This window comes from Dromaius novaehollandiae, chromosome 8 (assembly GCF_036370855.1).
Source record: "Dromaius novaehollandiae isolate bDroNov1 chromosome 8, bDroNov1.hap1, whole genome shotgun sequence".
In the NCBI taxonomy this organism is placed as follows: domain Eukaryota; kingdom Metazoa; phylum Chordata; class Aves; order Casuariiformes; family Dromaiidae; genus Dromaius; species Dromaius novaehollandiae.
Genome location: NC_088105.1, coordinates 30,281,224 through 30,307,385, shown reverse-complemented (window position 1 = coordinate 30,307,385; position 26,162 = coordinate 30,281,224). Strand labels below are relative to the sequence as shown.

Here is a 26,162-nt window from a genome sequence, read left to right as displayed (position 1 = left end):
TTTTTCATGGTGTGAATTTTAGCAGTGTAAGTTAAATGCCCACGGAAGATGAGGCTTAGACTGAGCATTGGTGATCGCTGATAATTATAGTGCTTAGTTGGTACCACAGGAGTAAAAAACAGATTTCGGAGCTGGCTGGTGAGCCAAGAACCAGATTTGCTATTGCAATGAAGAAGTTGTGTGTCTAAAACCCCGATGAGTTTTGAAAGCCTCCACCTGTCTTTCCGTAGCTGTGTCTCCGTCTGCACCGTTAGCCCATCCAAGCAGTGTGATGCTGCAAGTGGCATCCAGCACCCTGCTCCCCCTTCTCAGCCCAGCACAGCCCTCCTTGCAGGGCAGGGAGAGTGCGGCTGGGCAAGTGTGTGTATCTGTGCATGGGCAGGAAAGGTTGCTGGGTCTGTGCTGAGTGCGTGCATGGCTTCGCATGCATGCCCGCAGGGATGTGTGGGCGACGTGTACCCGTATGTGACTGAGACAGTAGGAACCATGGGAGCTCTGCAAATGAGCATGTGGTGCTTGCTGCCGTGAGGTGGTATGTCTGTGCTACCATCTCTGGGTGTGTAAGTGGTGACTTGCGTGGGGCACCTAAACCTTGCGCAAGCCCTTTTGCTTTGGAAAGCTCACTGGATGCCCTAGTGCCCCACGGCCACATCCGGTTTGGCCAACTTCCCCTCTGGACCTTTGGACATTTGGAGGGCTTTCCAAAGCCAGCATTGCTCCTGCACTTGAAGGTTAGAAGTGCCAAAGGGTCTGTCCATATCCTGCTCTGCTTCTCTGGCAGAGCCGGCCGTGAGTCCAAGTAGAGTCATCCCCATAGGAAAGCTGCTGAGGGAAGCGAAGGCACAGCAGTGTCCTGGGCAAGCTATTGGCAGTGTCCCCACCCCTTCCCTGGGCTGCTCCCCTCCTGTGCCCTGTGCTGCACAGCCTTCCTCCCTGCTCCACCTCCTCCTGCCTGCCGCCCCTGGCAGCCTTGGCCCACGAGCATCGCACTACACCAGCCCCGGGAGAAGCCAGCTTGTCTGCAGGCTGCACAGCTTTATCAGATTGGAGAAGAGCCGGAGGTCTTTGCCAGAGATTACTTGTTCTCCCAAACAGCCGTGTTACTGAATACGGAATAATCCCCCCTCTACAGCTAGCTGTGGGTTTCGTTTCCTGCAGTGCAGCTATCGTGTTAACGCTCTCTCCTTAAAGCACCTTTGCCAGCTAAGCCACCCACGTGCTGCCTGTTCCCCTGCTAGCCGGGGATGGGAAGGGGTATGGCACGCACAGCACGCTCTGCACAGCTCTGGTCCTGGCGGAGCTGCGTGCCCCCAGCACGTTCACTTGAGCTGTGGGCTGCCGGCCTTTTTGGAAGGCGATGTTCCCTGGTGGCTGGTCCAGACCCCCCTCCCCATCCTCGCTGGCCGGTTTTCCTAGCCTGCGGGAAAGAGATGATTTATGGAGTCCCGTGCACACCCAGTGAGTCCAGCTCTCTGTGTTTCACGGAGATCCATCGCACGGGGAGGGGAGGTCACCATGTTGCAGGTTTGCTAACCTTGCCCGCTTATTAAAAATGGTAAAAGCCTCCCTCAGGACTCGTGAAGTATAGATCCAGAGAGCTCCATATGCTGTTCCCCTTAATGAGATGTCTGCCTGAAGAGCAATAGCAAAACACACCATCCAGTTCAGGGTCCCTATAGCTAGATGGCCTGGCTGTAAACAGAGCCGTCCGTCTTAATGGGCTATCGTGTAAAAACTTCTCCCAGTCAATAAATCAAAGGGGCTCCATTTATATCATGTGCTGCCTTCACTATTAGGCTGCCTCTGGATGGCCTGCTCTGATACAGAGCTCCCAAGGACCAGGCGGCTGAGCTGCAGGCTCTAATGGGCATTTAATTTAGGCTTCCCCTTGCCGATACCAGTGCGGAGCTCAGCAGGCGGGGCCGGGCAGGGGAGCGGCCGTGGTTTGGGGTGGCCTTGCTCTGCAGGGAAGGGCCCACGTAGGTTGGGACCTCCTGGTTGCATGTCCCCAGCCCTGCTGGGCAGAAGCCTCTGGCGTCAAGGGGTTCTTGCAAGGTGGCCAGTGACCGAAGCCCTCCTTTAAGACAGCCTGGGGAGGGGTGTGTGGGGCTGGTGGGCACCCCCACTTCATCCTGGAGCAGCAGCAGCCGTTTCTCAGGATTTTATTTTTCATCCCTTCCCTTGTGCTGCTCTGATTCCACCGGAGGGAAGTTCCGCTCCAGCCAGCATCCCAGGCAGAGATATTAGTCCTCATTACTAATTAAAGGAAGCAGGAATAATTGACGGATGGTGGATGGCGGGGGAGCCAGTGTGATGAACGGCCCCTGTCCCTGTGCCGGGGACGCATGCTGAGCGCTACCTGTTAGCTACAAATAAACAAACCTGATAAATAATAAATAGTTTGAGAAGAGTGGCCGAGCATTATTTAAATTAATAGGGATTAGAAGGAGCGGCCTGAAAGAGCATTCCTCTGGATGAGCTATCCCTGGACGGGAAGGGGCTCATTTGTTGCAGACTGGAGTAAACAAGGAGATGGGGAGGATCCATCACGCGCTCCCCGGCAGGGCCTCGCGGCGCTGCTCCGGCTCGCAGTGGTGCGGCGGTGCTTTTCCCGGCTGCCGCTGCAGCGCCAAGGCTGGGCACGGCTGGGCCGTCGGCACGCAGGGCTGTGCAGGGCATCCTGTGCCCCGGCACCCGGCAAGTTCGTCGGCGGAGTTGGTGGGCGCCTGGGCTGCATGGCAGCCGCCTGCCTCTGCCCGGGCGCTCACTGTCGTCTGCTGTTTGGTCTCAGCTGGCTAACGCAGCCGCTGGGGGGTTTCTCCTCGCCCCCGATGACATTTGAATAACCCCCCACCTGGGCAGAGCGAGGAGGCCGGGGGTGACGGCGGGAGGCGGCAGCACCGGCGGGAGAGGGGAGGTCGCGAGCTCTGCTCGCTATCACATGCACTCCATCTTATCACCACGGTAATTTGATGATAAAAAATAATCCGAGGCTGGAAAGGAAACATGTGTAGTGGAGTAAAGATTGAATGTAGGTGGATTGTGCCCTGGGGCGGCAGCTGAGAGATAGAAAGAAATGTCCTTCTGTTTGACATACTGCCACGCCGTGCGGAGCGGGGCCGCGGGGCCGGCGCTGGGCCAGCTGCCCGCATGGGCTGGGGCGCGGGGGCCCTGTGCAGCCCCGTCCCCTGCGTGCTCTGCCCCCCCAGACGGTCCCGGTCCTTGGTGCCAGCCATGGGGCTGGAGCCACTGGTGGGCTGCTCCGAGGGGCCATGGGGCCTTCCCTGTGCAGCCGCGGGGTGCAGGGTGCACCCCTTGCCACACAGCCCCCTTGGGTGCTCGGGGCCGGGGGCCCCGCGTGCCCGCCGGGCGCTGAGGCCGGTGCGATGCTCGGAGGGGCCCAGCTGCCCGCGGCGGGCGGCCATGCTGCAGGCGCGGGCGGCGCGGGGCTGGCTGGGGAATCGCACCGCCGCGGGGGGTTGTTCCCGGTGCTCTTTTCTTTTTTTTTTTTTTCCTTTTGGTTATGCTTCACAACTCATTTTATCAGCTGTCAGTAGCCAAATGTCTTTTTTAAGGAGTGGGTTATAGCCACTAATGTACTGAATGCTATTGCACTGGCTGCAGTTAGTGTTCCACGGCTAAATTACTGTAATTAATGTTCCACTAGGACTGTTTGTAACAGGCGGCTGCGGGGAGCCCTGGGTCTGGGCTTTCACAGCGGCTGAATTATCTCTCCTCCCCAGAGAAAGGGGCTCTGGCAGAGGGAGGGCTGAGGTCAGTCCTGGGACAGGCACGGCTCGGCGAGCCACCGGCGAGGCGGGCTGCCTGAGAGCCCTTCCCTGCCTGCTCCCGAGGTGCAGACTCCCTTCCCCCGGGATCCCCGCTGCCCTGCCCCGCGGGGGCCCACACGCACGAGGTTTCCTTGCAGTGCTGCTCCCGAGGCCCGGGTGGGATGTGCCGCTTCGCCGCAGCAGCGCCGGGCGGCCTGGGGACTTGTCTCGCCACCCTCAAAGGCAGGGCAGGCAGGGGCAAGCCCTGGAGGCAGGTCACTCGAGGCACCATCCGCCCGGCCCCACTCGCCCGGCACAGCAGTCGGCTGCGCCAGCCCGGGCACCTCTGCCCCGGCACGGCCCTGGGCCCGCAGCGGGGCACCCGGTGCCGGCTGCCAAAACCCGTCCCTGCCCACCCCACTCCCCCTCTGCCTCCCGGAGCGGCCAGAGACGCAGGGAAAAAATTTTTATACGCGCGCACAGACGCGCGTGCAGCCCTTGTTTCGCTAAATGCATTTGTTCAATACCTGCAACAAACAGATTAGCCGGGGCTTTATCAGGGACAAGAGAAGGGAGAGAAATGTGATAATGGTTTTCAGCAAATCCTCGGGCTGTCACAGATTAGAGCGGCCGCGGCAGGGAGCATTATCAGCCCTTTCGTCGTCTCGCCCATCTCCTCCCCCTTTGTCTCCGCTCCCCATCGGATTGCGCCAGCCAATCTGTTGTAGCGGGAGCCGGGCAGATACAAGAAGAAGTCGGTTTCAATCTGATCCGCGATTGGTTTTCCCGGCAGCTGATCTGTGTTGCCGTATCGATCCGCGTGCCCCCGGCGCTCGTCACCTTGTTTGTCTGGAGAGGAAGGTGGCGGAGGGCAGGGGGGCCGGGGCCGCCCGGCGCGGCGGCGGTGGCGCTGGGAGGAGAGCTGGGCTGAAGCACCCCGGCCCTCGGAGCCGCTTTAGCCCTGATGCGTGCCATTGATCTCCCGGCTGGAGCGCGGAGGCCAGCCCCGCGACGCGGGAGGAGCGCAAGCCGCCTGCCCTCATCAGAGCGGTTTAAATGCCTGTGACCTCCCTGTTAAACGAGAGGAATCGCTCCGGAGGGCCGGCAGGAGGGGACTGAGCCCGGCCTCGGGCACGCGTCCCGGGGGAAGGTGGCGGGGGGCTGCCGGCCCACACGGCGGCCACTCAGTGAGACCGCAGGAGCCGGCGGGCTGTGCTTTCCCTGCTGTCCCGCCGGGGGGGCAGAGCCGCAGGGTGCGGGGCGCATCCTCCCCCAGCCCGGCCCAGCCCTCGTCTCTCGGAGGGGCCGCACGCGGCTCCGGCGCCTGGCTCCAGCACCCTGTTAACCCGAATGGGCGGGCAGACCCGGCGCTTTCTCAGGAGGCTGAAGCTCCGGGGGTCATTTTTCCCCTTCTGGAAGTTGGGGACGAGCCTGCCCTTCCTCCCGGCCACGGTGTCGCTGCTCGGGCCGGGCCTGCCTGCTCCGCGCTGTGCGCCGGCCCTAGGGCGGCACTGGCGGCTTGGACACGTGGGATCCTCATAGGCCACTGCCAGCCAGGCGAGACAGCAGCGCTGAGCAGGGCGAGACCCGGCGTCCTTCGAGTCAAGCTGAGAAGTCCCGGCCTGGCCGTGCATTGCCTGGCATCCCTCTGCGCCCCTCTGCCGGCTCCTGCCCGTGGGAAGCTCCCGGGGAGGCTTGCAGCCGGCTCTGCCTTGCTTTACCTTGCCCGGCTCACCCAAGGGGCTGCAGTGTGTGGGTGGGTGGGAGGGCAGGGAGGGATATAACAAGTAATGGCCCCAAGTGTGGAAACAGTGTTAATAAAGTGTATTTCACTTTTAATTTTGACATATAATGTAATGATCTTTTTTAAGGCCCTATCATATTATCTGCATGACTAGATTATTGAGTCTTCATCATCTCCAGATAAATTTATGACCAGGATGATGCTTGGAATTTATTATCAGTCAATAGAGCTCAATACTGTAACAAGGCGTGTAATAAGATATACATATTTAATGATCCGGAGTAAAACAGCCCCACTAATGGGCAGGAGGAGACGGAGGCTGGAGCGTTAATTCCCATCGCCTGCCCCTCTGCGAGGGAGCCCGTGCCAAAGGCCCGCGCCACTCACACGGAGCGTCGCGGCCACCGATGGCCCCGGGCTCTTGTCCCCCCCCGGCAGGATCAGAGGCGGCCGCCAGCGCGGGCTGGGGGCTGAGAGCCGCTCTGGGGGTACGGGGGAGCCGGGGCCAGTGGGGGCTGAGCCTCGTGCCGCTGCTGCTCCGAGCACGTGCGTGCCGCTCATGTGCGTTAGCCGCGAGGAGACACATGGTTTGGCCCGGTCCCTGCGGGCAGCGTGCACATGTGTCTCACGTGTCCGTCTGGGTGACGTGCAGGTCTCGCTGGTGGGTCTTTGCGATGTGCGGGTCTCTGACATCCCCGCCTGCGGGAGGCACGGGTCTGGCCGGCGCACATCTGTCTAATGTGCGGATCTTCCTGACCTGACAGTCTGTGCGAGTGTCACACGAGCACGCAGGGAGGCCAGCCGTCGCGCTGGCAGTGGCAGAGATGTCCGGCGAAGCACACTTGGTGCTATGCATGTTTCAGAGGCAACTCTGCAGCCCTCCCGTGGCTCCCGCAGGGCCGGCTGGGTGCTGGGCGTCTGCTCCCCACTGGGTGCCTCCAGCTCTGCGCCTCCAGCTCTGCGGCCGCCCCGCGCTGTCCGAGTGGTGGGCTGTGGGGGCAGGGCTCGGGCGCCGCGGCCGGCTCTGCGTGCAGAAGCGCGGCAGCCGCCCACGCAGCCATCTGCAGACGGGGTTGTGTCAAGCAGGGCCCGTCTCCCTCGCCGGGTTATATTTTGAGCTGCTGGTGCTGATTTTTCCAGCCCTTTGGGATGTTATTAAATTAGTTTCCTAGGACTTTTAATAAGCACTTTTGATGCCTTTGAAGCGTGCGGCTTTGTGGGAAGATTACAGTCCCGCATCCATCTCGCTGGGAGAGAAACAATGGCAGCAGGTCTGGCGTTTGATCTCTCCTCCAGAAGGCGAGAGAGGGTTTGTGTGAGACAAAGAGGTGAGCTGGTGATTTGGAGCTAATGTTTAAAAATAGGTAGGTCTCCCTCCAAGATAAAGAGACCTGCCCTTCTCTGTGTAATCGCATGCCTCTGCCTCGCTGGACCTGCAGAAACACAGCTCGCTTTATTTGAAGGATTCAAGTGCAGCGCTGCAGTTTGATTCTGAGTCCTTTTAAAGCAGTAACTAGGCCATCTGACCAAGCTTTAAAGAGCTGAAGAACTTTCCATTAGGACTCGCCACACAGTCTCGGCAGCACTGGAATTGCATCCTTGCCTTTTATTTCCTTTCTCTGACATCTCATGTCACTCACAGGCAGGAGAAACGCGGCTCTATAAACTCTCTCATTTCTCCCTTGAAATTTCTCCCTAATTAGGGTCCCAATCCCAGTGGTGGGACTGAACCCACAGGCTGGGCGGGGGGACTGCATGTCAGGAGCTGTATGCAGAGCAGTGGTAGCGGCAGAGGGTCAGGCTGGGCGCCTGGCCGGCTTGTGCAGCTTGAACGCCCTGCCCAAGCCAGGGCAGCTTGGCCTTTTGCAGGGGGAAGCTGCCCTAAATACAGTCCCCATCAGAGCGGAGCGTGGCAGAGGGATGGTAACAAGCGGGAGAGATACGAAAGGCAGGGGACACCAGCCAGTCGCTCACACTGGGGCTGGTGACCAGCTTGAGGAGTACCCTGCCTCACTGCCTGCTGGTTGGAGCCCTCCTGGGACCCTCTGGGCACCCCCAGCTCTGTGCCACGGTTGGAGGCACCGTTCAGGAGCAGGGAGATGTCGAGGAAGCCATCCCCTGCGTTCGCCCCCCCCGGCTCTCGCAGGGCAGAGCACAGAGCCACCTTGGCCTGCTGCACCAAGGCTGCCCAGCGTCCGTGCGTCCAGCCCCGGTGCTGGGTCTGGTGGGCAGGCGAGCCGGCGTGAGCGCCAGCCCGGAGCAGCTCCGGCTGGGCAAGCCTCCAGCACACGGAGAAATGGCACCAGGGGAGCTGAATTCCCTTTATCTGTGGATAACTACTGCTGCCTTTAACAGCCTGGAATAAACTGGCCATAAATATCGTGATCATAAGTGCTTAGATATGGCAACTTTACACTGAACAGAGGTTTTAACCTTCCCTACGGAGAATATCCAGCTCTATATCATTGACTGTTTCCATTCAGCTGCACGGCCAAAGACATGCTCTAGGTGAGCTGTTGAGAGCAGCTGGGATTAGCTCCCGTAGCCGGGTCTCAGCCGTGGCCAGCCTCCGCCAGGCCTCACTGCCGTTTCAGGGTGTGCCCTCCCTGCGGCACGCAGGGCCTGGCTGGGGGCCGCCGTGCATCCTGCCGGCAAGGCCGGGAAGGGGCTGTCCCCCGACACGTGACGCCCGCCTGCCCCACGCCCCGCTCTGGGGATGCTTCGCAGCAGGGCCGCTGGCTCCTGTGGGCAGGATCCTGAGCCGCCAACTTCTGCGGGAATCAGCATGTTGCCAGGTCCCCGGTGCACGAGCCTGGCCCAGAGTGAGGGAGCAGCGAGCATCCTCCCCACACCTCTCCCTTGCCCCGGCCGTGACTTTATTTTGCACAGCGACTTTCAGGCAAGCTGTAAAACACTTGGACGAGTTAAATAATACACGACAGTGTACGGTATAAATTACAGGAAGCCAGTGGTGGAGCGACATTGTATGCTGAATAAATTAAAGGCTGCGTGACTTACAGGCGAGATTGATCTCCTGCCGAGCATTTTGTTTAGTGACGTGCTTGTCATAAGGGCGAGCTAATTACGGGCTCAGAGGCACTCAGCTCCGGTGCTGGGGAACGCGCTGGGCCCCCCGAGTGCCGGCGGGGTGCCCACGCTCCCAGCAATCGCTCTTTCCGAGGCCGGCTGCGTGCCAGGCTCCTGCTAGCTTGGCGCTGGCCGTGCCGCCGGGCTCATCCAGCTCCTTCAGATGCCGGCCCAGCAGGGACCCGGCCGGGTAGCCGCCCTGCCGACCTCGAGCACCGAGAGCCGTTGCGGCAGGGCCAGCGGCGAGGCAGGAGCTGGCATGCAGGGCTCGGAGCCTCCCGGGCCCACGGCGGGACGCGCCGCCTCCAGTGCCGGCGCCGGGGGCCGGCCGCAGCTCTCCGCAGGCTGTCTGTCACTCGGCGGGATTATGAGTAGTGAGCGTAATGCATCGGCGTATGAATAGGGTTGTCTGGCTGATGGTGATGTATCGTTTTTCATTACTGCCTCTCAAGCCCTCCCTGCTCCACGTGTGGAAATTCTATTTATTCCCTAATTTGTAAAAATTCCCTCCTTATCTGATACCAATCAGGGAGGGGTAATTGGCTCTCCAGGGCTAGCGGCTGGGGTCCTGATGAAGAGATATGTGTGTCTGCTCCGGCTGTCCAGGCACCCTGCCCTGCTGCACCAGCGACACGGGCCACAATTAATAATGATTTGCAAATGGCAGACAAGCAATAACGCAGAAAGATGTCCAGCCAGCCTCCTGCCCGCCCCTTAATTTCCTTCTGTAATATAAATGGCACGGGAACGAAAATCCAGCGCTATAAATTCTGAAATTAGTTATTCACCGTAATAAATGGTTCCCTTTTTGGAGCGTGGCCCCCCCCATCTTTCCCTTCCGACCTCCCCCGTTTCCTCCTCCCCGTCTGCCCCCTTCACCCGCCACCTACTTCATTTGAGTCCTAATATGCAAATGCTGTAATTTAACGGGATGGTGAAGTTGATTTTCATGTTAACTTAATTACTTTGATTTATAGACGGCTGGAATGCAGACATTGCTACATCATTACGCATCTCCCGCCCTCCCCGGTACGGTCTCGCTGACCCTCTTCCTCTTCGCTTTTCTTCGCTTTTCTTCCCTTTTCTTGTTCCTTCCTTCTTATTCTTCCACAAGTTTAGTGTTTTATTAGCTGCCTTTAAGTGGACATAAGTCCTCGCGACAATCGCATGATGTGGAGGACAAATTCCCCGTCCTGCCTTGTTTAATCGTGCCTGGATAATGGATGTATAATTGACTCATTTGAATGCTTTTGCCTACAGGAGTGCAGAGCATTAAATGTTTGATTGCCTTAATTTCCAAACAGATCATTATCCCCTTCTTACCCGCTCTTAATAAACACTTTATGAGGATTTTTTTTGTAAAGGAAAAAAAATCTCCACTCCTCGTACTTCTCTGAAGTGATAAACTCTAATTAAGTCTAATATTTAAAAATATGGTAATGGTGACTTGTTTGAATAAGTGGCCTGCATTTCCATAATTTCATTATTACGTAAAACACGCTAATTATTTGAAGTGTGCTTATTACTAAAAGAGAAATCTCCTTCTAATAAAGATGAAATTGGCTTTTTCCCTGTATCGCTGAGTGCGCTGCTCCCCTTCCCTCCCGGCCGGGAGAGGCGGCGGACGGGAGCGGGGCGGTGGCAGCGCTCACTTTGTCTGCGGGGGGACGCTGCCGGACAGCGCATGGGCTTGGCTGGAGGTGCCGGGCCGGTGCGAGGGGCTGGGGGACGCGCTGCCAGCTCTGGCATCGTGCCCCGTGCCGCTCGCCCCAGCCCAGGCAGCGGCACTGCCTTTCCCGGGGGGCTGGGGGCACCTCTGCCAGCAGGTCCCCGGCACCTGCTGCAGGGCGAGAGCTGGGCCACCCCAGCAGCAAAGACCTGGGGACGCAGATGCACACATGTAGGTGCATGGATGTGTGTGCACTCACATCTGAGCACCTGTAACCCGCTGTTGCGTGCCCTGAGCTGGGGAGAGCTGCGCCGGTGGGGAGCGCCTCAAGTCTCACCCTGGCTTGGGAAGAAACGCTGGGGAGAGGGTTGCGTCTCCATCCCGGCACACTGCACCCCGGGGTCGTGTGCTCATGAGCAGCGCGACTGCCTTGCATGGGAACGGGGACGTGGTTCCCTGCGACCCGCCGAGCCTGGTGCCCCTCTCCCTCCTCGGCCATCATGTCAGGTGCGGGAGGAGCAAGGGGACGTCGGCTGCTCCAGCATTGCTGTTAGGACGGGTGGGCTTTGGAGGGCTCGTGCAGCATGGCCTGCCCCCCCCCCCCCCGGCCGCCCACTCCAGCTTGACCAGGTGCGCTCAGGGTGGGAAGGCAGCAGCAACAGGTAGGGAGGAGCGGGTATCGTCGTGCGCCAAATCCTCCTTGGCGCGTCGCTGGCTCTCTGCGGCGGGGCGGCCAGGGGAGGCACTGGGATGAAGTCAATATAAAACTAATTTTCCTTTCTTCGCGAAGAAATGAGGTGTGTGGCAGTAACGTAATTGCAGATAATGAGGTAAGTTATTCTTAATATTCTGCACGTCGCTGTCAGCTCCACCTAATATACCTGCCGGCTGTCCGGGGCCTGCAGAGCCCCTCACACCGTGCGGAGGGTTATTAGGCAATTTATTTGGGAGCAGCCCGGCAGGACCGTCCCTGCGATCCCCGCGGCCCCCTCCAGGCTGGGATCTCCGTGCAGTACGCCGGGGCTGGGGATGCTCGTGTTTCTTGGCACAACCCTTGTCGCCGGGCCGTCCCAGGCCCGCTCTTGAGCCGAGTGTGGCTCCCTTTGCAGGGAGCTGTTGTACAAAGGGAGCGGTGATATTATTCATTAACAGTAATCTGCCATTATAACATTGACAAATGGCCCCTAGTCGCCCGAGCATCAGTTCTCGTACAGACCATAAAGCATGGGGACAGTTTAAATATGGACCTACTCGGCTCGGGCCGGGGGGTGATCCGTCTTGGCAGCCGCTGCACAGGTGCGGCAGGGCTGGCTCCAAATGAGCGCATTGAGCGGGCGCTGCACCCCACCGGGGCCGCTGCAATTTGCACCGGCGCCTTGCCATCTTGGCCCAGCGTGCCATGGGTTCGGCAGCGCTCGGTCCTGCGGGCTCCACAAGCCAACCCCCCAGTAAGGAGAGCCCGGGCCTCGAGCTGCTCCCGGGCATCCTGGCAGAGCGGCTGGCGCCTGCGGGCCGATCAGAGAGGCGCCCCGCATGCCAGGCTGGGACACGAGCCAGCAAGGGGCAGGGACGGCCGGCAGAGCCGCTGCTCCGTTTGCAGGATAACCCCGCGCTGACCCCTTTCATACACGGCACACAACACCCCTAAATCAATTGCATCTTATTATTACAATATCAATATACAATATTCCTACAATAACACCATTGATTTTCTACTCAGAGGCTGCACCTAAGTCTGTTTTAAAGAGGAGAGAGTTAATAGCGCCCTCATTAAAAATCTATAGATTACCCCCCACCCCAAAAAAAGAAGAAGCAGTTTATATTCATTAGGGCTATTGAATATAAAGTAATATGTTTGTGTAGGACATTGGAGTAATGTGATAATCCGTCCGCATATCAGGGAGAAATCCACTTAGCAACCCTGTCAGCTTGACAAGAAAAATGTGCCCATAAAGTCGGGAATACATTGAGGGAGCGAGTGTGAGGGAGCGTGGGGCGGGCGCATGTGCGGCACCAGCCGCGTGTCAGGGCCGGCCGGCGGAGCGCAGGGAACTGGGGGCCCCATCACTGTGGCCTCGGGCCGGGCACCCCGCTGGCATCCCCCCACCCCGGACGGGGCCGGAGCCGCGCTCGGGGCTGCGGGGTCCCAGGGCGCCTTGGGCTGTGGGAAAGGGGCTGTGGGGGCTCTGCCCACCCCGTGCAGAGGCAGGTCCCCGTGGGGCCGGGAGGGCCACGTGCCCTGGTCGGGGTGCTGGGAGGCAGCCCAGCGGCTCCTGTGCCGCCACAGTCTCGGCCGCCTGGGAGCCGCGCACTGCCTGCCTGCGATGCAGGCGCGTCCCCAGCCCCGTGGTCACCTCTGGAATGGATTAAGCACTGAAAGAGCAGAAAAGCAATCCCATCCGCGCGCTCTTAGGTTGTCAATTGCCATTTTTGTAATAGAAATTCCTTTCACAAGGTAACGACGGCCAGATTTAGAGGATTTCATATTGCTAATAATTCCCCAAACGGCCATCTGACTGTGTTGTTTTAAAAGCCGCTTAGTTTTTTGCTTTGGAGTTTATGAAAATCTCCCACTCTAATATCCCGAGAGCCAGCCTATAATTGTGTTATTAAATCAATCGGAGCGGATTACATTGTAAAATCAATAGATGGCTGTAATTGCATATTAGAAAGTTGTTCTGCTGTTGTTGATTTTTTTTTACATGGATAATTATAATAAGCGTGTTTACCTTGGCACTGATTTGGAATCAGTCTCACTAAATGACTTATGACGAGGTTGGTGCTCGGCTGCAGCGGGGCTGCACGCGGTCGGAACGGCGAGCAGAATGCTCCCTGCGCCCGCGCGGTTTCTCGGGCATTTGCGTGGCACGTGCCTGCCGGGCGCCCGCCGGCTTCGGAGGGGGCGGTGCGGAGGGCAGCGCCCAGCTTTGGCACCGAGCATGAAAGCAAGCGAGGACTTGGCAGGGGCAGCTGGTGTGGTGTTAGGGGGCAGGCTACCGGCGCCGGAGGGGTGAGAGAGCTGGTGTGGGATGATGAGATGTGATGAGCTGGTGTTAGAGATGCGGGGCGCGCTGGGGTGGGTGCCGCCCCCGCGGCAGGGGGGCCGGGCCGGGCTGTACCTGCGCGCGCGCACCTGGCACGGGGCAGAGCCTGCCTGTCTGCGCAGGGCCCTCAGTGCGGCACCGGCGCTGTCAGCAGGCAGCCTGCTGTCTCCTAGACAGTGAAATATGGCCACAATTAGCCCGGATACAGTTCAATTATGATAAACAGCGTTTTCACCCTTTAAGCCGTGATTAAAAGGCCTCCTCCCGTTGATAGAGAGACCTAATTTCACATTATTATCGCTGTAGCTTGATTATAAAGCACTCCCTGGATTTACAGTTGGGAGATGGATGTGGAGGCTTCTTTATCATTTACACATCAGTAATGATGCAGCCTTCCTTCCGCCGGCACATCCATCGCGGCGGGTGGTGAGAGGGGGGCCCTGCCGGCACCCCCTCCCAGGGCACCCTCTCCCCGCGTCAGCCGGGCCCCACTGCCACACGCAAGTGGGCAAAGTCACCCTTACGGTAACAGCTTGATAAATGGGCGCACGGTAATGAAATGGAGACATCAAGGCGCGGGGCGAGGAAGAAAGAGTGGTAATCGGAACGAGTGGAGCTGTCCCGAAACGGAGGGGAGCGGGAAGAAGGATCGCCTCTGTGCCGTGTGCTGTCAAGGGAGAAATTACACATTTACTCTTGCTTTTTCTTAAGGAGACGGCCCTCATAGATCAAAACATGGATTTACAAGCCAATTTTCAACATGAAATATAGACACCAGGAATCAATTTAAGCCCGGCTTCTATTTTAGCAAACGGTGCCTGCGTTTAGTCCCAGGTAAATAACACAAGCGAGAGCCTTCCCCCTCCATGGCTCGCTGCCCCGCGGCCGCTCGCTCCGGCGGCCACGGTGCCGCCGCCAGCCCCCCCGCGCCCGCCTCGAGCATGGTGCTGGCTCGCTGCCGGGGAGCACCTGGCGGGGCTGGGGACAGCGCGCGGACGGGACGGGGCTGACGCCGAAGCGCAGGTGTGAGTAGAGAGAGCGGGCCCGATGAGGACGAGGGGAAGGGGAGGAAGGTGCTTGTCCGATGGAGAAGGGCTCTGCCGCAGCCAGGCATCCTGCAGCAGCAGTCCCTTTGCTGGCTGCTGGCAGCCCAGTGCCACCAGTGGGAGCTGGAAGAGGGGAACCAGCGCGTCCCGCTGCCTCGCGGGCTGGGGCCAGCGCGGCACCAGGCTTGCGGGCAAGCAGCCATGGGCCAGAAGGCCACGCTGGCTCGGCCCACGGGAACACTGCCTTCCCTGCCCATCTGCCTGCCTGGGGTGAGCCCCGTGACAGTGGGGACGGATGGCCCTGCGTGGACCAGGCCGGGCGCCTCCAGCAGCACCTCCGCCCAGGCGGCCGGGGCTGGTGGGATGCGGGGGCCGTGCAGCTCCAGGCACAGCCTGTACCGGGCTGAGCGATGTCCTGGCTCCCCCACACCGGCTGTGGGCCAGAGCACAGCTCTAACCCAGCGCCTCTGTGCTCTCTCCACAGACGACTGTAAGAACATCGCCAACATCATGAAGACACTGGCCCATAGAGGCTTCATCTTCAAGCAGACCTCCAAACCCTTTTGATCCCCAGGGCAGGCCAGGCAGGGCTGCATGCGCCCGGCGCCGGCGAGGTGGGGAGGACGGGCTCTAGCATTCAAACGGCAACCGAGGCCAGAGGAACCGACACAAATCTCAATTCAGCTGTTAACTCCAGTAGAGGTTGTATATATGGGAAGGCAAATCTGTGTAGACCTGATGTGACTCCCTCTCTGGGCTGCTCCGGACATTATGCCATGCTAGCGGACAGCCGCGTAGGGCGCTTGCACCACATTTTAGACTTGTAGTTTGTTCTTTTCTTTGGCTCCCGATTTCCATCCCCGCCTCCATGTCCCACCCCGTCCTCCCTCTCCCGCCCTGTAGCCAGAGCGTCCCCCCGGCATGGGCCGCCCCCGCCTCCCCCTCTTCTTTCTTTTCTCTGGTTTTATGTTTTCAGGCCTTGACGGCTGCTGCAGCAACACCGGCGCATGCCTGCGCCCAGGCTGCGCTCATAGAGACGCAGCAGCGTCGAGATGGCCCCGACCCTCCCCGCCAGCCCCGGCCTTTCCCCGAGCGCCTTTTCCCCTCTTTTTGAATCAACACTAACCCCTCTCTGACTCCTGTATGTGACAAACGCAATCCGTCTCTTTATGTTCAAGGTGAAGTGCCTGTATTCTCCGCTGCAGAGCCCCTGGCAGCCCTGCTGCGGGCTGCGGGGCCCCGGAGGGCTCCGTTCAGTGGGGCAGGGGCACGGCGGGCGGGCGGCAGGAGGGAGGTGGCAGTGTCCGCACAGAGTCCCCTGTCCCGTCCCCATCCCGTCTGCTCGTGCCTCTTCCAGGGATGGGTGGGATGCCCAGCCCTGCCCCAGCCCCACCGATTCCAGCTCCACCGGGGTCAGGCCCGTCGCAGCACTGCGTCCATTGCCGGCGGTGGACGTGCCGGCGAGCACTGGCCCCCCCTCCCCCAACTCACAGGTATCCAAGCGGGGGAGCTGCAAATTGGCCAAGGCCCTGACCCCACTCGCCTCTAACCCCATCCGGCCTCCCTCGGTTCCCAAGCCGAGGCCAAGCCCCCCCGCATCCCCACAGCCCCCCCCGCATGCTGCGGGCCGCGCCGTGCCCCTCGCAGATCCCCACAGACGCTCAGCAGCAGCTGGCTTGTTGCCTGAGAGAGTTGCCCAGCACATTCCCTCCAGCTGGGTGGGCTCCCGGCCTGCCAGGGCGGCTGGGGGCAGCCATGGGGCAGGCTGGAGGTGTGCATTCCCCCATGTCACCCAGCCCCGGGGCCCTGCTGAATGGAGCCCTCATCTGGGCGCTGACCTGCAGGGAGGCTGCAGCCCTGGGCCCGTGCGTGCATGGCCTGGAGCGAAGCTGGTGACGGCAGCCAGAAGGGCAATACAGGCACTGAACTTGGCGGTACATGACTGCATGGTGTGTGGTGTTCCAGTTAAACCAACCGATAATGCAAACCCAGCATTTTCATTGTCTAGTTATTCCAATCCTTGCTGTAAATGTGCCACATGAATAAAGTTTGGGGGTAAAGGAGCCCGGGCTGTGCCCGTGCGTGGCGAGTGTGTGCGGGGTGGGGAGAGCACCGGTGTGGTGTGGAGGGGACCAAGGTGGGGGTGCCGCATGGGTACATGGGAGCAGGATGATGCCCTGCAAGGTGTTCTCCAACCTGGGGGTACAGCACCCCGGCACATCTGCCCTCTCCCCCCCAAAAATTACGTGCAAAGACAAGTATTTTTGGCTGTAAAGGGAGCCCTGGGAGGTCCAGGGTCAGCTAACGCCAGTACCATGGGTGGGTCCACCAGTCTTCCCCACCAGCCTGGGTGTCCTGGTGCCTGCCGGAACCCTGGCCGGGTTGCCTGCTCCCCAGAAGCAGCTGCCGGCCCTGCCCGGCTGTGCCCTGCTCAGCAGGACTGCCGAGGGGACCAGCTGTGTGCATGGGGGCCGTGTGCGCTGCGCAGCCCTGGTGTCCCAGGACAGCACGGCCCCGAGGACGCTGCCAGCCTCCCCCAGCAGGCAGAGCCCAGGGGCTGACCCCAGCACAGCCTTGTGCCCGGCACAGGGTGACGGCACTATGCCAGGGCCACCATGGCCCACTGGCATGTCACCTTGCCCCGCAGTCTGGCACAGCCCAGCCCCAGGGCCAGTGGCCTGAGGGCAGGAAGGGCCATCTGTGGGAGTTTAACCTCTGTGCAGGAGTGTGTCAGCCAGAGACGCATGTGCCAGTACAAGGGAGAGGGTGGGTGGGCTGCAGGTTTGCCGTGGCTTTACCCTGCACCCTGCTTGCTGTGCTGCTGTGCCCACCTGGGGAGCCCAGCATATGCAGTGCCAGGCGCCTGTGCCCCCACCAAGGCAGTGCAGGGAGCACAGCAGCAGCCCCACTCCTCCGTGGTGGACCGTGGGGTGCTGAGCAGCGAAGCCACGCTGCGGGGCTGACTCAGCCCACGGAGGGCAGAGCGTGAGTGACAGCAACTTTTTTTACCCAACACAACCTGCAAGTGCCCTTGCAGGGCCCTGCACCCATCTGGGCTGCATTTAGCCCCCTCTGCCGCAGGCTGCAGCCAGCACTGGCCATCCCTGCGCCTGGCAAATGGTGCTGGCAGAGGGCGGGGGGGGGGGGGGGGGGGTTACACTGCACAAGATGGAGAGGAGGATGCCGGGGGCCCGGGTGCACAGTGCTCGCCTGCCTGGGCTGGAGCCCAGCAGAGCCACCCTGAGTGCAGCCGGCTCTGCAGCACCGTAAGACCAAGGGTTTGTACCGATGGCGGGGCACCGAGCACCACCGTGTCCGGGGCAGGGCAGGCAAATCCCCTCAGAGACTGGGTGATAGGGACAAAGGTGTCCTGCCAGTCGGAAGTGGGCTGCTCCCAGAGGGAAGGGGCAGCCCCAGCCCGCATGCTCCAAGCAAAGGTCGTGGGGGTTTTAATGGCTCCCTCTGTGCAGCCCCTCATCAGGTTTATTGACCTATTTTCGATGGAGTCATCTAATTAGTTTTCTATGAAAACTAAGAACTTGGCCTTTGCCCTTTACTCCTGCAGGCGAGAATGTGACTCAGGACGTTGTCACAGCATATTGATCACCAGCCACACTCAAAAGGTGGCGCGGAGGGGCCGCGGGGTGGGCAGGCACCAAGCGGGCAGGGGTACAGAGCAGGGCACACAGCCGGGGCCGTCCACTGCCCACGGCAACTGCGGCAGCCGCAGAGGCAGTGCACGAGCCCAGGCACCCGTTGCTGGGCCGAGCACTGCTGTGGCCCTGCCAGGGCCCAGTTAAACACAAGGTGCAGGGACCAGGGGGCCCCTCTCACTGCAGACCGAAGCCGGAGGTGTCCCGCCTGCCGTGAGCAGGGCGGCAGGAGGAGGAACCGGGCCAGACAGTGAGCGCCTGGGACAGCACGCGCGTTTCCCAGCCACGGCGGGACACGCCTGTGAACGGGCAGGCCTGCTGGAGGAGCCCCTCATCCAGGGGCAGGCGGCACTCGCAGGTGTGGGGCAGCGAGCACCAGCCGCCCATGCAAGAAGCACTGGAGGAGAGCAGCTACCTGGGGCCAGGTGTACAGGGCACAGGCCGGAGAAACGCCCACGAGCGGGCGGAGGTGGCTGCGGCCGAGGGGGCCAGCCGTGCAGCACCACCCCAGCCACCCGCCACCGCTCAGCGCACGGCAGCAGTGTTCCCCGCAGGCCTGGTGGCCCAGCGGGCACCGGGGCTGCAGTAACCCCCATCGCAACCCCTGCGACCGAGGGAAACGGGCAAGAGAGAGCACCCAGGGCTCCCGGTGACCTGCCTGGGGTGGAGCCGAGACAGCTCGCACCTGCTCTCCCACTCCACTCAGGCTTTCTGGGGCTAATGACGACTCTGCTTCAGGTACAAGTGACGGGTTCTGTATTTACAGGGACGCTCACAAAAATCTGGCATATTAAAAAAAAAAAAAAAACACCAGAACAAAAACGCAGCTAATGCTAGCGGACACAGGGCAGCCTTGTGCAAAGCCGTGGCCGCTGGCAGAGCGCTGCATGGCACCCTGCAGCCCCGGGGCCACCCTCCAGCACCTGCTGCAGGTGTCCGGAGGCCGCCCGGCGCCAGCGGTCCTGGGGGCAGACGGGGCCGTAGTGCTGGGAGGGGGATGGCTCCCGCCGTTCTCTGGAGCGCTGTATCGTTTGCCCCAGCAAGGCCCCCTTCCTGCCCCATGGCGGCAGTCAGCCAGCTGTCCCAGGGGCTGCAGGATGGGACGGCACTGACCCTGCACACAGCTCTGCACCTCCTCCTTGCCCAGCGCAGGGGGCTCACGGCTTCTTCACCTTCTTGACGGAGGAGGAGCTGGAGGCCGACTCCCTTCGCTTTCTCTGCTCCAAGAGGGAGACGGGGAAACAAAAGAAAAACCAGGGTCAGCGGGTGGGAGCGCTCAGGTCACGCAGCAAACACACCCGCCTGTCTCGGAGCCTGTCCTGGAGCGGCCGCAGGGGCCGGGGCAGGGAGCATCAGAGCTGGCAGTGCCCGAGCGGCACTGAACAACGCTGCTGTCCACCTGGGTGAAGGTGGCGCTGAATCCCTGGAAGACGAGAGGCACTGGGCTAGCACCCTCACGGGGGACATCACCTCCCCTACAGAGACAGGGACTGCCCCAATGTTGAGCTTCGGGACAATCGTCTTTGTGGCACAGGAGGCCTGGGGGTGACCAGGAGAAAGGGGCCGAGCTCTGCAACATCACACCAGCCCCAGGAGCCCTGGCCCAAAAGAGCCTGTGCACAAGAACACCCAACGAACAGCGCTTTGGGCATGCAACCCCGGAGCAGAGCAGCTCCACACTGCGGGCAGCTGTGCCAGGGGGTGCTCAGAGCAGGAAAGGGCAGTCTTCAACCCTTCCTTGCACGCAGCACCTCTGCTGTCCAGGTGGGCTTGGACTTGCCATGAAACAGTCCTGGAGCACCCCAGGAGGGACAGGAGGCTGATGGAGAACCACAGCTCCTCCAAAAAGCCACCTCTCTTCTGGGCAGTGCACACCGATGTGCCCACGCCTGAACAAGACTAGTGGGCTCTGGTGAGCCTCACCTTTCACAGAAAAGGCTTCAGGGCTGAACCTGGGCACCCAAGGAAAGATGGGGACATCCATACCAAGCTGGGAACGTAACCCTGGCCTTATCACTGCATTTGCAATGAGACTCACTGCGCTAGGCGCTGCACAGACCACATCCCATTGTAGTCAGGACAGCAACCAAAGCTGGGCTCCCAGATGCTGGGTACCCCCATGCACTGGGTACCCCGTGCATTGGGTACCGTAGGGACAAGCAACAGCAGAGCCCACAGGGCCCTGCCACACCGTATGAGAGCGGGTCCTCTTTGCACAATGCATCGCAGGCAGGGGTGGATGCCAGGGGCTGCAGGAAGTGCTGCACAGGCACGGTGACTGTGGTCAGGTCCTTGCCATGCCAAGCCCTGCGGACATCCAGCCACCCCCAGCCTGCGCTTTAGTGCTCCATGCAGCAGCTGCAGCCCAAGAAGCCGGATGAGGTGCGAGCAGCTTGGGAGAAGGGCTGAGGCACAGAGTAAAATGAGGATAACTGTGATGATTATCACAGAAAATCTCGTGGCAGCAACATACCGCATCACTGAAGGGGCACAGCCAGAGCCCAGCCCGGGGGGCTGCTCATACCTGCGCTGCCAAAGGTTGGGAATGACAGCCAGGAGCTGAATCCAACACACGTCTGATCTTCCCCCCTCTCCACTCCATTAACTGACTGCTGGCTGTCTCAACTAAGTTATGGGGACCTGGTATGCCAGCATCAATCCTCATGCCTTTCTCCACAGCTATGTGGCCTGGATGGAGGGCTTTTGCAGCCTGCCTGGGAAGGCATGGACAGGTCTGGGCGTCAGCACCAGTCAGTCAACTCTAACGTAACTCCAGGTAGACCAACCAGCAGCAACACTGGCCCTGCCACCGCCCAAGCCAGCAGGCTCCCAGGGGGCGGACGAGGCAGAGCTGTCGCTCTCCAAAACAAGCCAGGCCTGCCTCTCCCTCCTCCGTCTGGTCTCTCACGCACACGCAAGTGTGTGCTCTCGGTGGCAGCGCGCACAGTGGGAGGCCCAGCCTGCCTCCCCCAGCAGGAATGCAGCCCCGAGTCTCCACTTTGAGCTGGGCAGACGGCAAACAGAGCATGGAATTTGCACGGCTAAAAGTTAAATACAACACACACAAGGATTTCGTCAGAGGACCTGGCACGGCTGCCTTCTCGGGATCCGATTAACAGGGAAATAAAAGGGCCAGAGAACCCACACAACAGTGCGAACAGATGCCCTATAAAAATCAAATACATGGTAATCAAGGGGACCGAAAGGTACATTTAAGAAAACAAAAACCCACCCTGGAAACAAAGAAGCTGGGCTTTGTAGCTTTCCTGGGAAGGCTGTGGAATTAATGGGGAAGAGCACATGTGTTTGATAATCTTTATATGGCAAAAGACCCATCTTTCAAATATGTCACAAATTCATATTAATCACCTTCCTATTGCCTTCTGTGGCGCAGCTATTCCAGTTGCCTTGGGCAAAATTGGGAACTGTCTGGTTAAAAAAAATGTTTTACATTATAATTTACAAGAGCCTACAAGTCTAGTTTCTTTTAATGGGAAGAGCGATTAAAAAAAAAAAGAGAGGAATATATATACACCCTGGTATATATACACTATATATATATTAAAATATATATATATATATATATATATATAAAAAAGACAGATATTGTAACTCCATCTGGAAAGAGAGAATGTTTGATCTTAACAATGTAACTTCTGGCTTTCAAACAGGCTCAGAAAACAAGAAGTCAGCAGGAGTTCAGATAAAGGAAGCTTAAAAGTCAAATAATTCTGACTCTGAACCCGAGACTTCTTAGACTCAAGGTCTTTTCCTTTACCCATTAATGGGCTGACTTGTGAGCTCAGGAACAAAGTGCTGCAATGTGAGGATTTCTGAGAGTCACTCATTACAGATCACTGAGTGGAGTCTGAGTTGCAGAAATCAAAGGATCCAATCTGGAGTAACTGGCTGAACTTCTGCTTGGAACTAATTTGTTCCAAGTTCGGCTCACCTTTCACCTCCCGAGGGCCCCGAGTAAAGTCCCTACCGGGGTCAGCAGCACACAGCACTGGGGGGATCTCAGCTCTGCTTTAATGGTCAGCAATGGGCACCACAGCCCCTAGGAGAGGATGGACAGGCAGCCATGGTAGGAGGAACGCAGTGGACGCAGCAGGGCAGAACGGTGATGGGCTTCATGCTGGCCCACAGTGTCTTGCCACCGAGATACCCAGACTAAAAGGACATGCTCCGCCACATGGAGCTGTAGTGCACCCACGGGTGCTTGACGCAGACACGAGAGGCTTCCAGGGCTAGCAGTGAGGCCCAAGGACCAGCATCTCTAACAGGCAGTGCTGCTGGGGGGCTGGATGCTCCCCCAGTGATGGCCGCTTCTGCCTTTCCCCAGGGCAAGGACCGAGCTGGAGAAACACCCTGCTAACAAGAGTGTCCCTGTCCGCAGGCTGAGAGCACTGCCTGGGGAGATGGTGGCAGCCAGCTGCTCCCACAGCCAGCATCTCAGGACCCTGGGGTAGCTTTGCTCATTAATGCTAATTCCTGTAAAGGAAGCCAGGTTTCCAGGGCAGGACTTGGGAGTCAGGACTCTGACTTCTGGCTTTGCACTCCATCCCTCCAACACTTGGAACAAGACGCCTCTCTGGGGAAACAAATCTGGCTTCAGAGGAGCAGCTGGTCTGGAGACTGAACTAATCCATGCTTAATCCAACGTGTGGAGTGCCATGGATGGGCAGCACTCAACAGCACAAAAGGATTCTCTACTTAACTCAGAGGGATTTGAAGCAGGGAGATTAAATGACTCCCCTGAGGGCCCCTAGCAGCTCAGCATCAAAGCAGGTGCTTGAACTTGGGAGTTCAATGCTAGGGTGGCTGGGTTAAACCACTGAAGGAAAGGGAAGGGCAAGGTGTCACCCACAGAAACACCCACAGCCAGGGCTGCAGGAGGTGAGGGAGGCAAAGACCGCTGCAGAGCACATGCCTGCTGAGCACTGGGTAGGCAAAAAGGCTGAGGCTCCTGGGGCTATGCACTGTGCTTACACAGGGCAATGCACAGGCTTACACGGAAATGGCCTTTGCAGTGCCATGTCCTGGGCCTACTGACTCCTACACCACTCCCATCACCCCAGGCACCTGATCCTGGGACACCTCAGGGTTACAGCTGTGCAGGATGGGGACACTCATATGCACCCCACCAGCACCTTCCCCAGCCATCTCCCTTCTCAAGGCTGACTCCAGCCCGCTGATCTTGTCCTGGTTTTAACCATGACACTGAGCAAGAGGCACTGGGGCTGCTCCTGCCAGCAGTCTTGGCAGAAAGCATACACAGCCACCGTTCAATTCAATCCCTGGAAAAGCCGCTGGTGGACCACAGACTGCTGGTTTCTCACACTGCCTCACTGGTGAGGGCGGTGAAAAAGGGACAAGGCAAGCAAAGTGCTAGGCCCAGCCTGACTCTCACAACATACCTGAGCCAGGCAGAACATAGTATGGCAGCCCCATTCCCCTCCTCTCCAAGATACCCCTCCAGCTGGGATGTAATTTTTCCCCCCTCAAAAGGTAGCATAAAATGGTCACAGTGTGAATGTGCTTGACCTTTTGTCTTGGACTAATCTAATTGTGTCGTCTTTGTGTAATCAGCCGGTAAAGGTCAGTGCTGTATTTAACATGGGGGCCCTTTAGGTACTGAATTTGCCTTGCAGTGAATTAACTTGATTATATTTCTTTCAAATATGTCAGAGACCAGGTCACTTTAACCCTCTCTGTGCTGCCTGGGCCCACCTCTTTGTTCCCAATTCCAGGAGGTGGCGCTGAGGAAGAACATGGTCAGAAACACACTGGGGCTCCCTCCTCCTGCAGCCACCATTACCATCTCCCCCAACTTCCCAACAAGCAAAGGCTCAAGGGAGAGCGAGTGTGCTGTGAATCAGCCTGAAAGGTTTGCAAACTGAACCCCCTCTGGACCCCGGCATGTGTGTAGGGGTGGTGGTGGACTGAATGCAGTGAAAAAAATTCAGAAGACGTCTTTGCAAACATGAACCTGGCTCAGTGGAACGCTTCCTTACGACTCCATATTGTCACATTGAATAGGACATTACTCAAGTCCAGATTAATGTGTCACCTCTGTCGTTGACAGATAAGGTGTTCTCAATATCCTGCAATACATTATACATTTTAGAAAGTAAAGGTCTGTGCCGCTGCTAACGGGGGCAGTATAGCTGAGGCGTCAGGGATGCCAGTGTGTGGAGACGGGCAGGTTTTTATCAGGCAGTTCAGCTCAGCTCTGCAAGAGGACTGCACAGGGGGAAAGCAACCTTGGCTGACCGCCAGGTATATCCTTGGCCCTGGAGCAGTGGTGAGGGGCAGGTAGCCTACCCTCATGGAGGCAGGGAGGAGAGGGCTGGTGATGTGCATGTGCCCAGGATGCTGCCACAGGGCTCATGGTGGAAGCTAGGGTGGCCCCCACAACCCTGAAGTCTGGGTTTCCTTTCTCAGCACTGGAAGGGTGGCATAAAAACACCCCCTTGGCTCTTCAAATACCTCTCTCCTTCCCAAGCCTCCTGCCTTAGGTAGGGCTACTGCTCGACTCCAGGAACTCGAGCAGATCATGGCTCATCATCTCAGGACCACTAATCCCGCTCACCTCCCTTTGCTGAGCAACCCTCATGGGGTTGTGTCTAGGAGGGAAGCGCCTGAGGCCTGCAGCTGTACTGGCATCACTGTTCCTGCCCCGGTGCAAGCTTGGATCACCCAAGGCCTCACTGCTTTGGTCTGTGGTGGCACCCATGTCAAGCCATCTGTCTGCATGCAGGATGTCGAAAGCCCTGCTGACCCCACCTATAGCACCAAGAACACTGTCCAGCACAAGAGATGTGCCCAGAGAGCAACACTGGGACTTGGGGGAACAGGCGTGCTGTGCTCCCTTGGACGCGCACGCCTGGAGGGAGAGCAGGGCAGCGTCCCCAGCACTTGTCAGGGCATCTGTGTCGGAGACCTGAGTGCTCCCTGTTCTGCCCCCCCAACCTTCCTTCTCACCGAGTTGGGGGTCAGTGGTGCTCCTACTACATCAATGATCTGGTCCTTGGAATCTCCCTTGCCCTCCTCGATGCCGAGCCCTGCCTGGCCGTCCGGATGGGTGCCTTCCACACTGAGGGGGCCAATACTACCAGCTTTGGCCAGGGCCTCATATCGGTGCCGTAACATCTGCAGCTCATATTCGCAGTTGGCAAAGGCCTGCTTCAGCTCATACAGCAGCACCAGGTCACTCCGCAGCTCGTTGAACATCTGCACGATCTCCTCCGTGGGCATGGGGTTGAGATCTAGGGAGGAAAGGGGTCCTGTTAAACACACACAGTTGCAAAACAAGGACAGCATATCCCTAGAAAGGTCCTAGCTGCCCAGTTTATTTCCATAAAGATATGCCAATGAACCATTTGCGTGGTTCATTAGCAAGCAGAATTCCTAAGGGTTGGAGACCTGGAATTTGCAGGAGCTCCCTTGGCTCTGGCCAAAGACTAAGGATGAACCTGCGAGGTCCACGGCTCAGAGGAAGTGAAGGATGTAAGAAGACCCACATCGGACCAGGAGGCCTGAACCTTGTTTCCAGCTAGGTAATATGAAGTGAACTCAGTCTCTGGAGCAAGTCCTCACATGTTGCTACAGAGGACAGAAAAACTCCTGCTGTCCCCTGTGCCTCCACCAACAAGGGGCTGATGGGCCGAGCTCCCTCACCTCTCTTGTCGCTCCTTCCAAGGCAGGGCTGAAGCAGAAAATTGCTCTGCTGCTGTGTAACATATTTTAATGCGGACCTGAACTGGCTGTAGCAAGGTCTGGCAGGCCACCTCCAAGCCCTGCAGTCTGCTGCAGTCCATCACACACACACACACACACACACACAGAGCCAGGAAGAGCTGCCAGGGAGAAAAAGGATAAAGTTCTGTGTCTGACCCGATACATAGCAGTGGTCCCCTGTTTGGAGGAATGTTCACAGGACCCCTTCCTGTCAGCACTGTGTGTATTCACCCACACAAAGCCAAGGTGTGTTTCTGCACTCGACACAACGGAGCTGGAACAGCAGGAAGCTCTCGAGCTGTTTTTGTAAGATAGGAATGGAGAGTCCGGAACCCCTCCTTACCCTCATGGAAAGCAAGCCCTAGGAGGCAGATCAGATCCTTCCCAAGATCCTTCTTCAGATCCT

At 58.8% G+C, this 26,162-nt stretch overlaps 2 protein-coding genes across 5 annotated transcripts in view; one reads left to right on the top strand and one right to left on the bottom strand.

Annotated features, from left to right (window-relative positions):
* The window catches only part of ERI3 (ERI1 exoribonuclease family member 3), a 148,977-nt gene extending 132,554 nt beyond the window's left edge, over nt 1-16,423 (top strand). For all 3 annotated transcript variants that reach the window (XM_064516108.1, XM_064516110.1, XM_064516109.1), the window contains one exon: nt 14,845-16,423. In XM_064516108.1, the coding sequence (XP_064372178.1) occupies nt 14,845-14,927 (83 nt within the window). In that variant the 3' untranslated portion in view covers nt 14,928-16,423. The remainder of the gene's footprint in view (nt 1-14,844) is intronic.
* Nucleotides 16,424-18,752: 2,329 nt separating this feature from the next.
* DMAP1 (DNA methyltransferase 1 associated protein 1) overlaps nt 18,753-26,162 on the bottom strand; it is a 36,203-nt gene continuing 28,793 nt past the window's right edge. The window contains exons 10-11 of one of the 2 annotated variants that reach the window (XM_026096788.2): nt 25,001-25,284; nt 18,753-19,230 (exon numbers count right to left, since the gene is read on the bottom strand). In XM_026096788.2, the coding sequence (XP_025952573.1) occupies nt 19,171-19,230; nt 25,001-25,284 (344 nt within the window). In that variant the 3' untranslated portion in view covers nt 18,753-19,170. Of the gene's footprint in view, nt 19,231-21,083; nt 25,285-26,162 lie in introns of those variants that run through there. The other variant, XM_026096787.2, reaches the window with a different exon arrangement.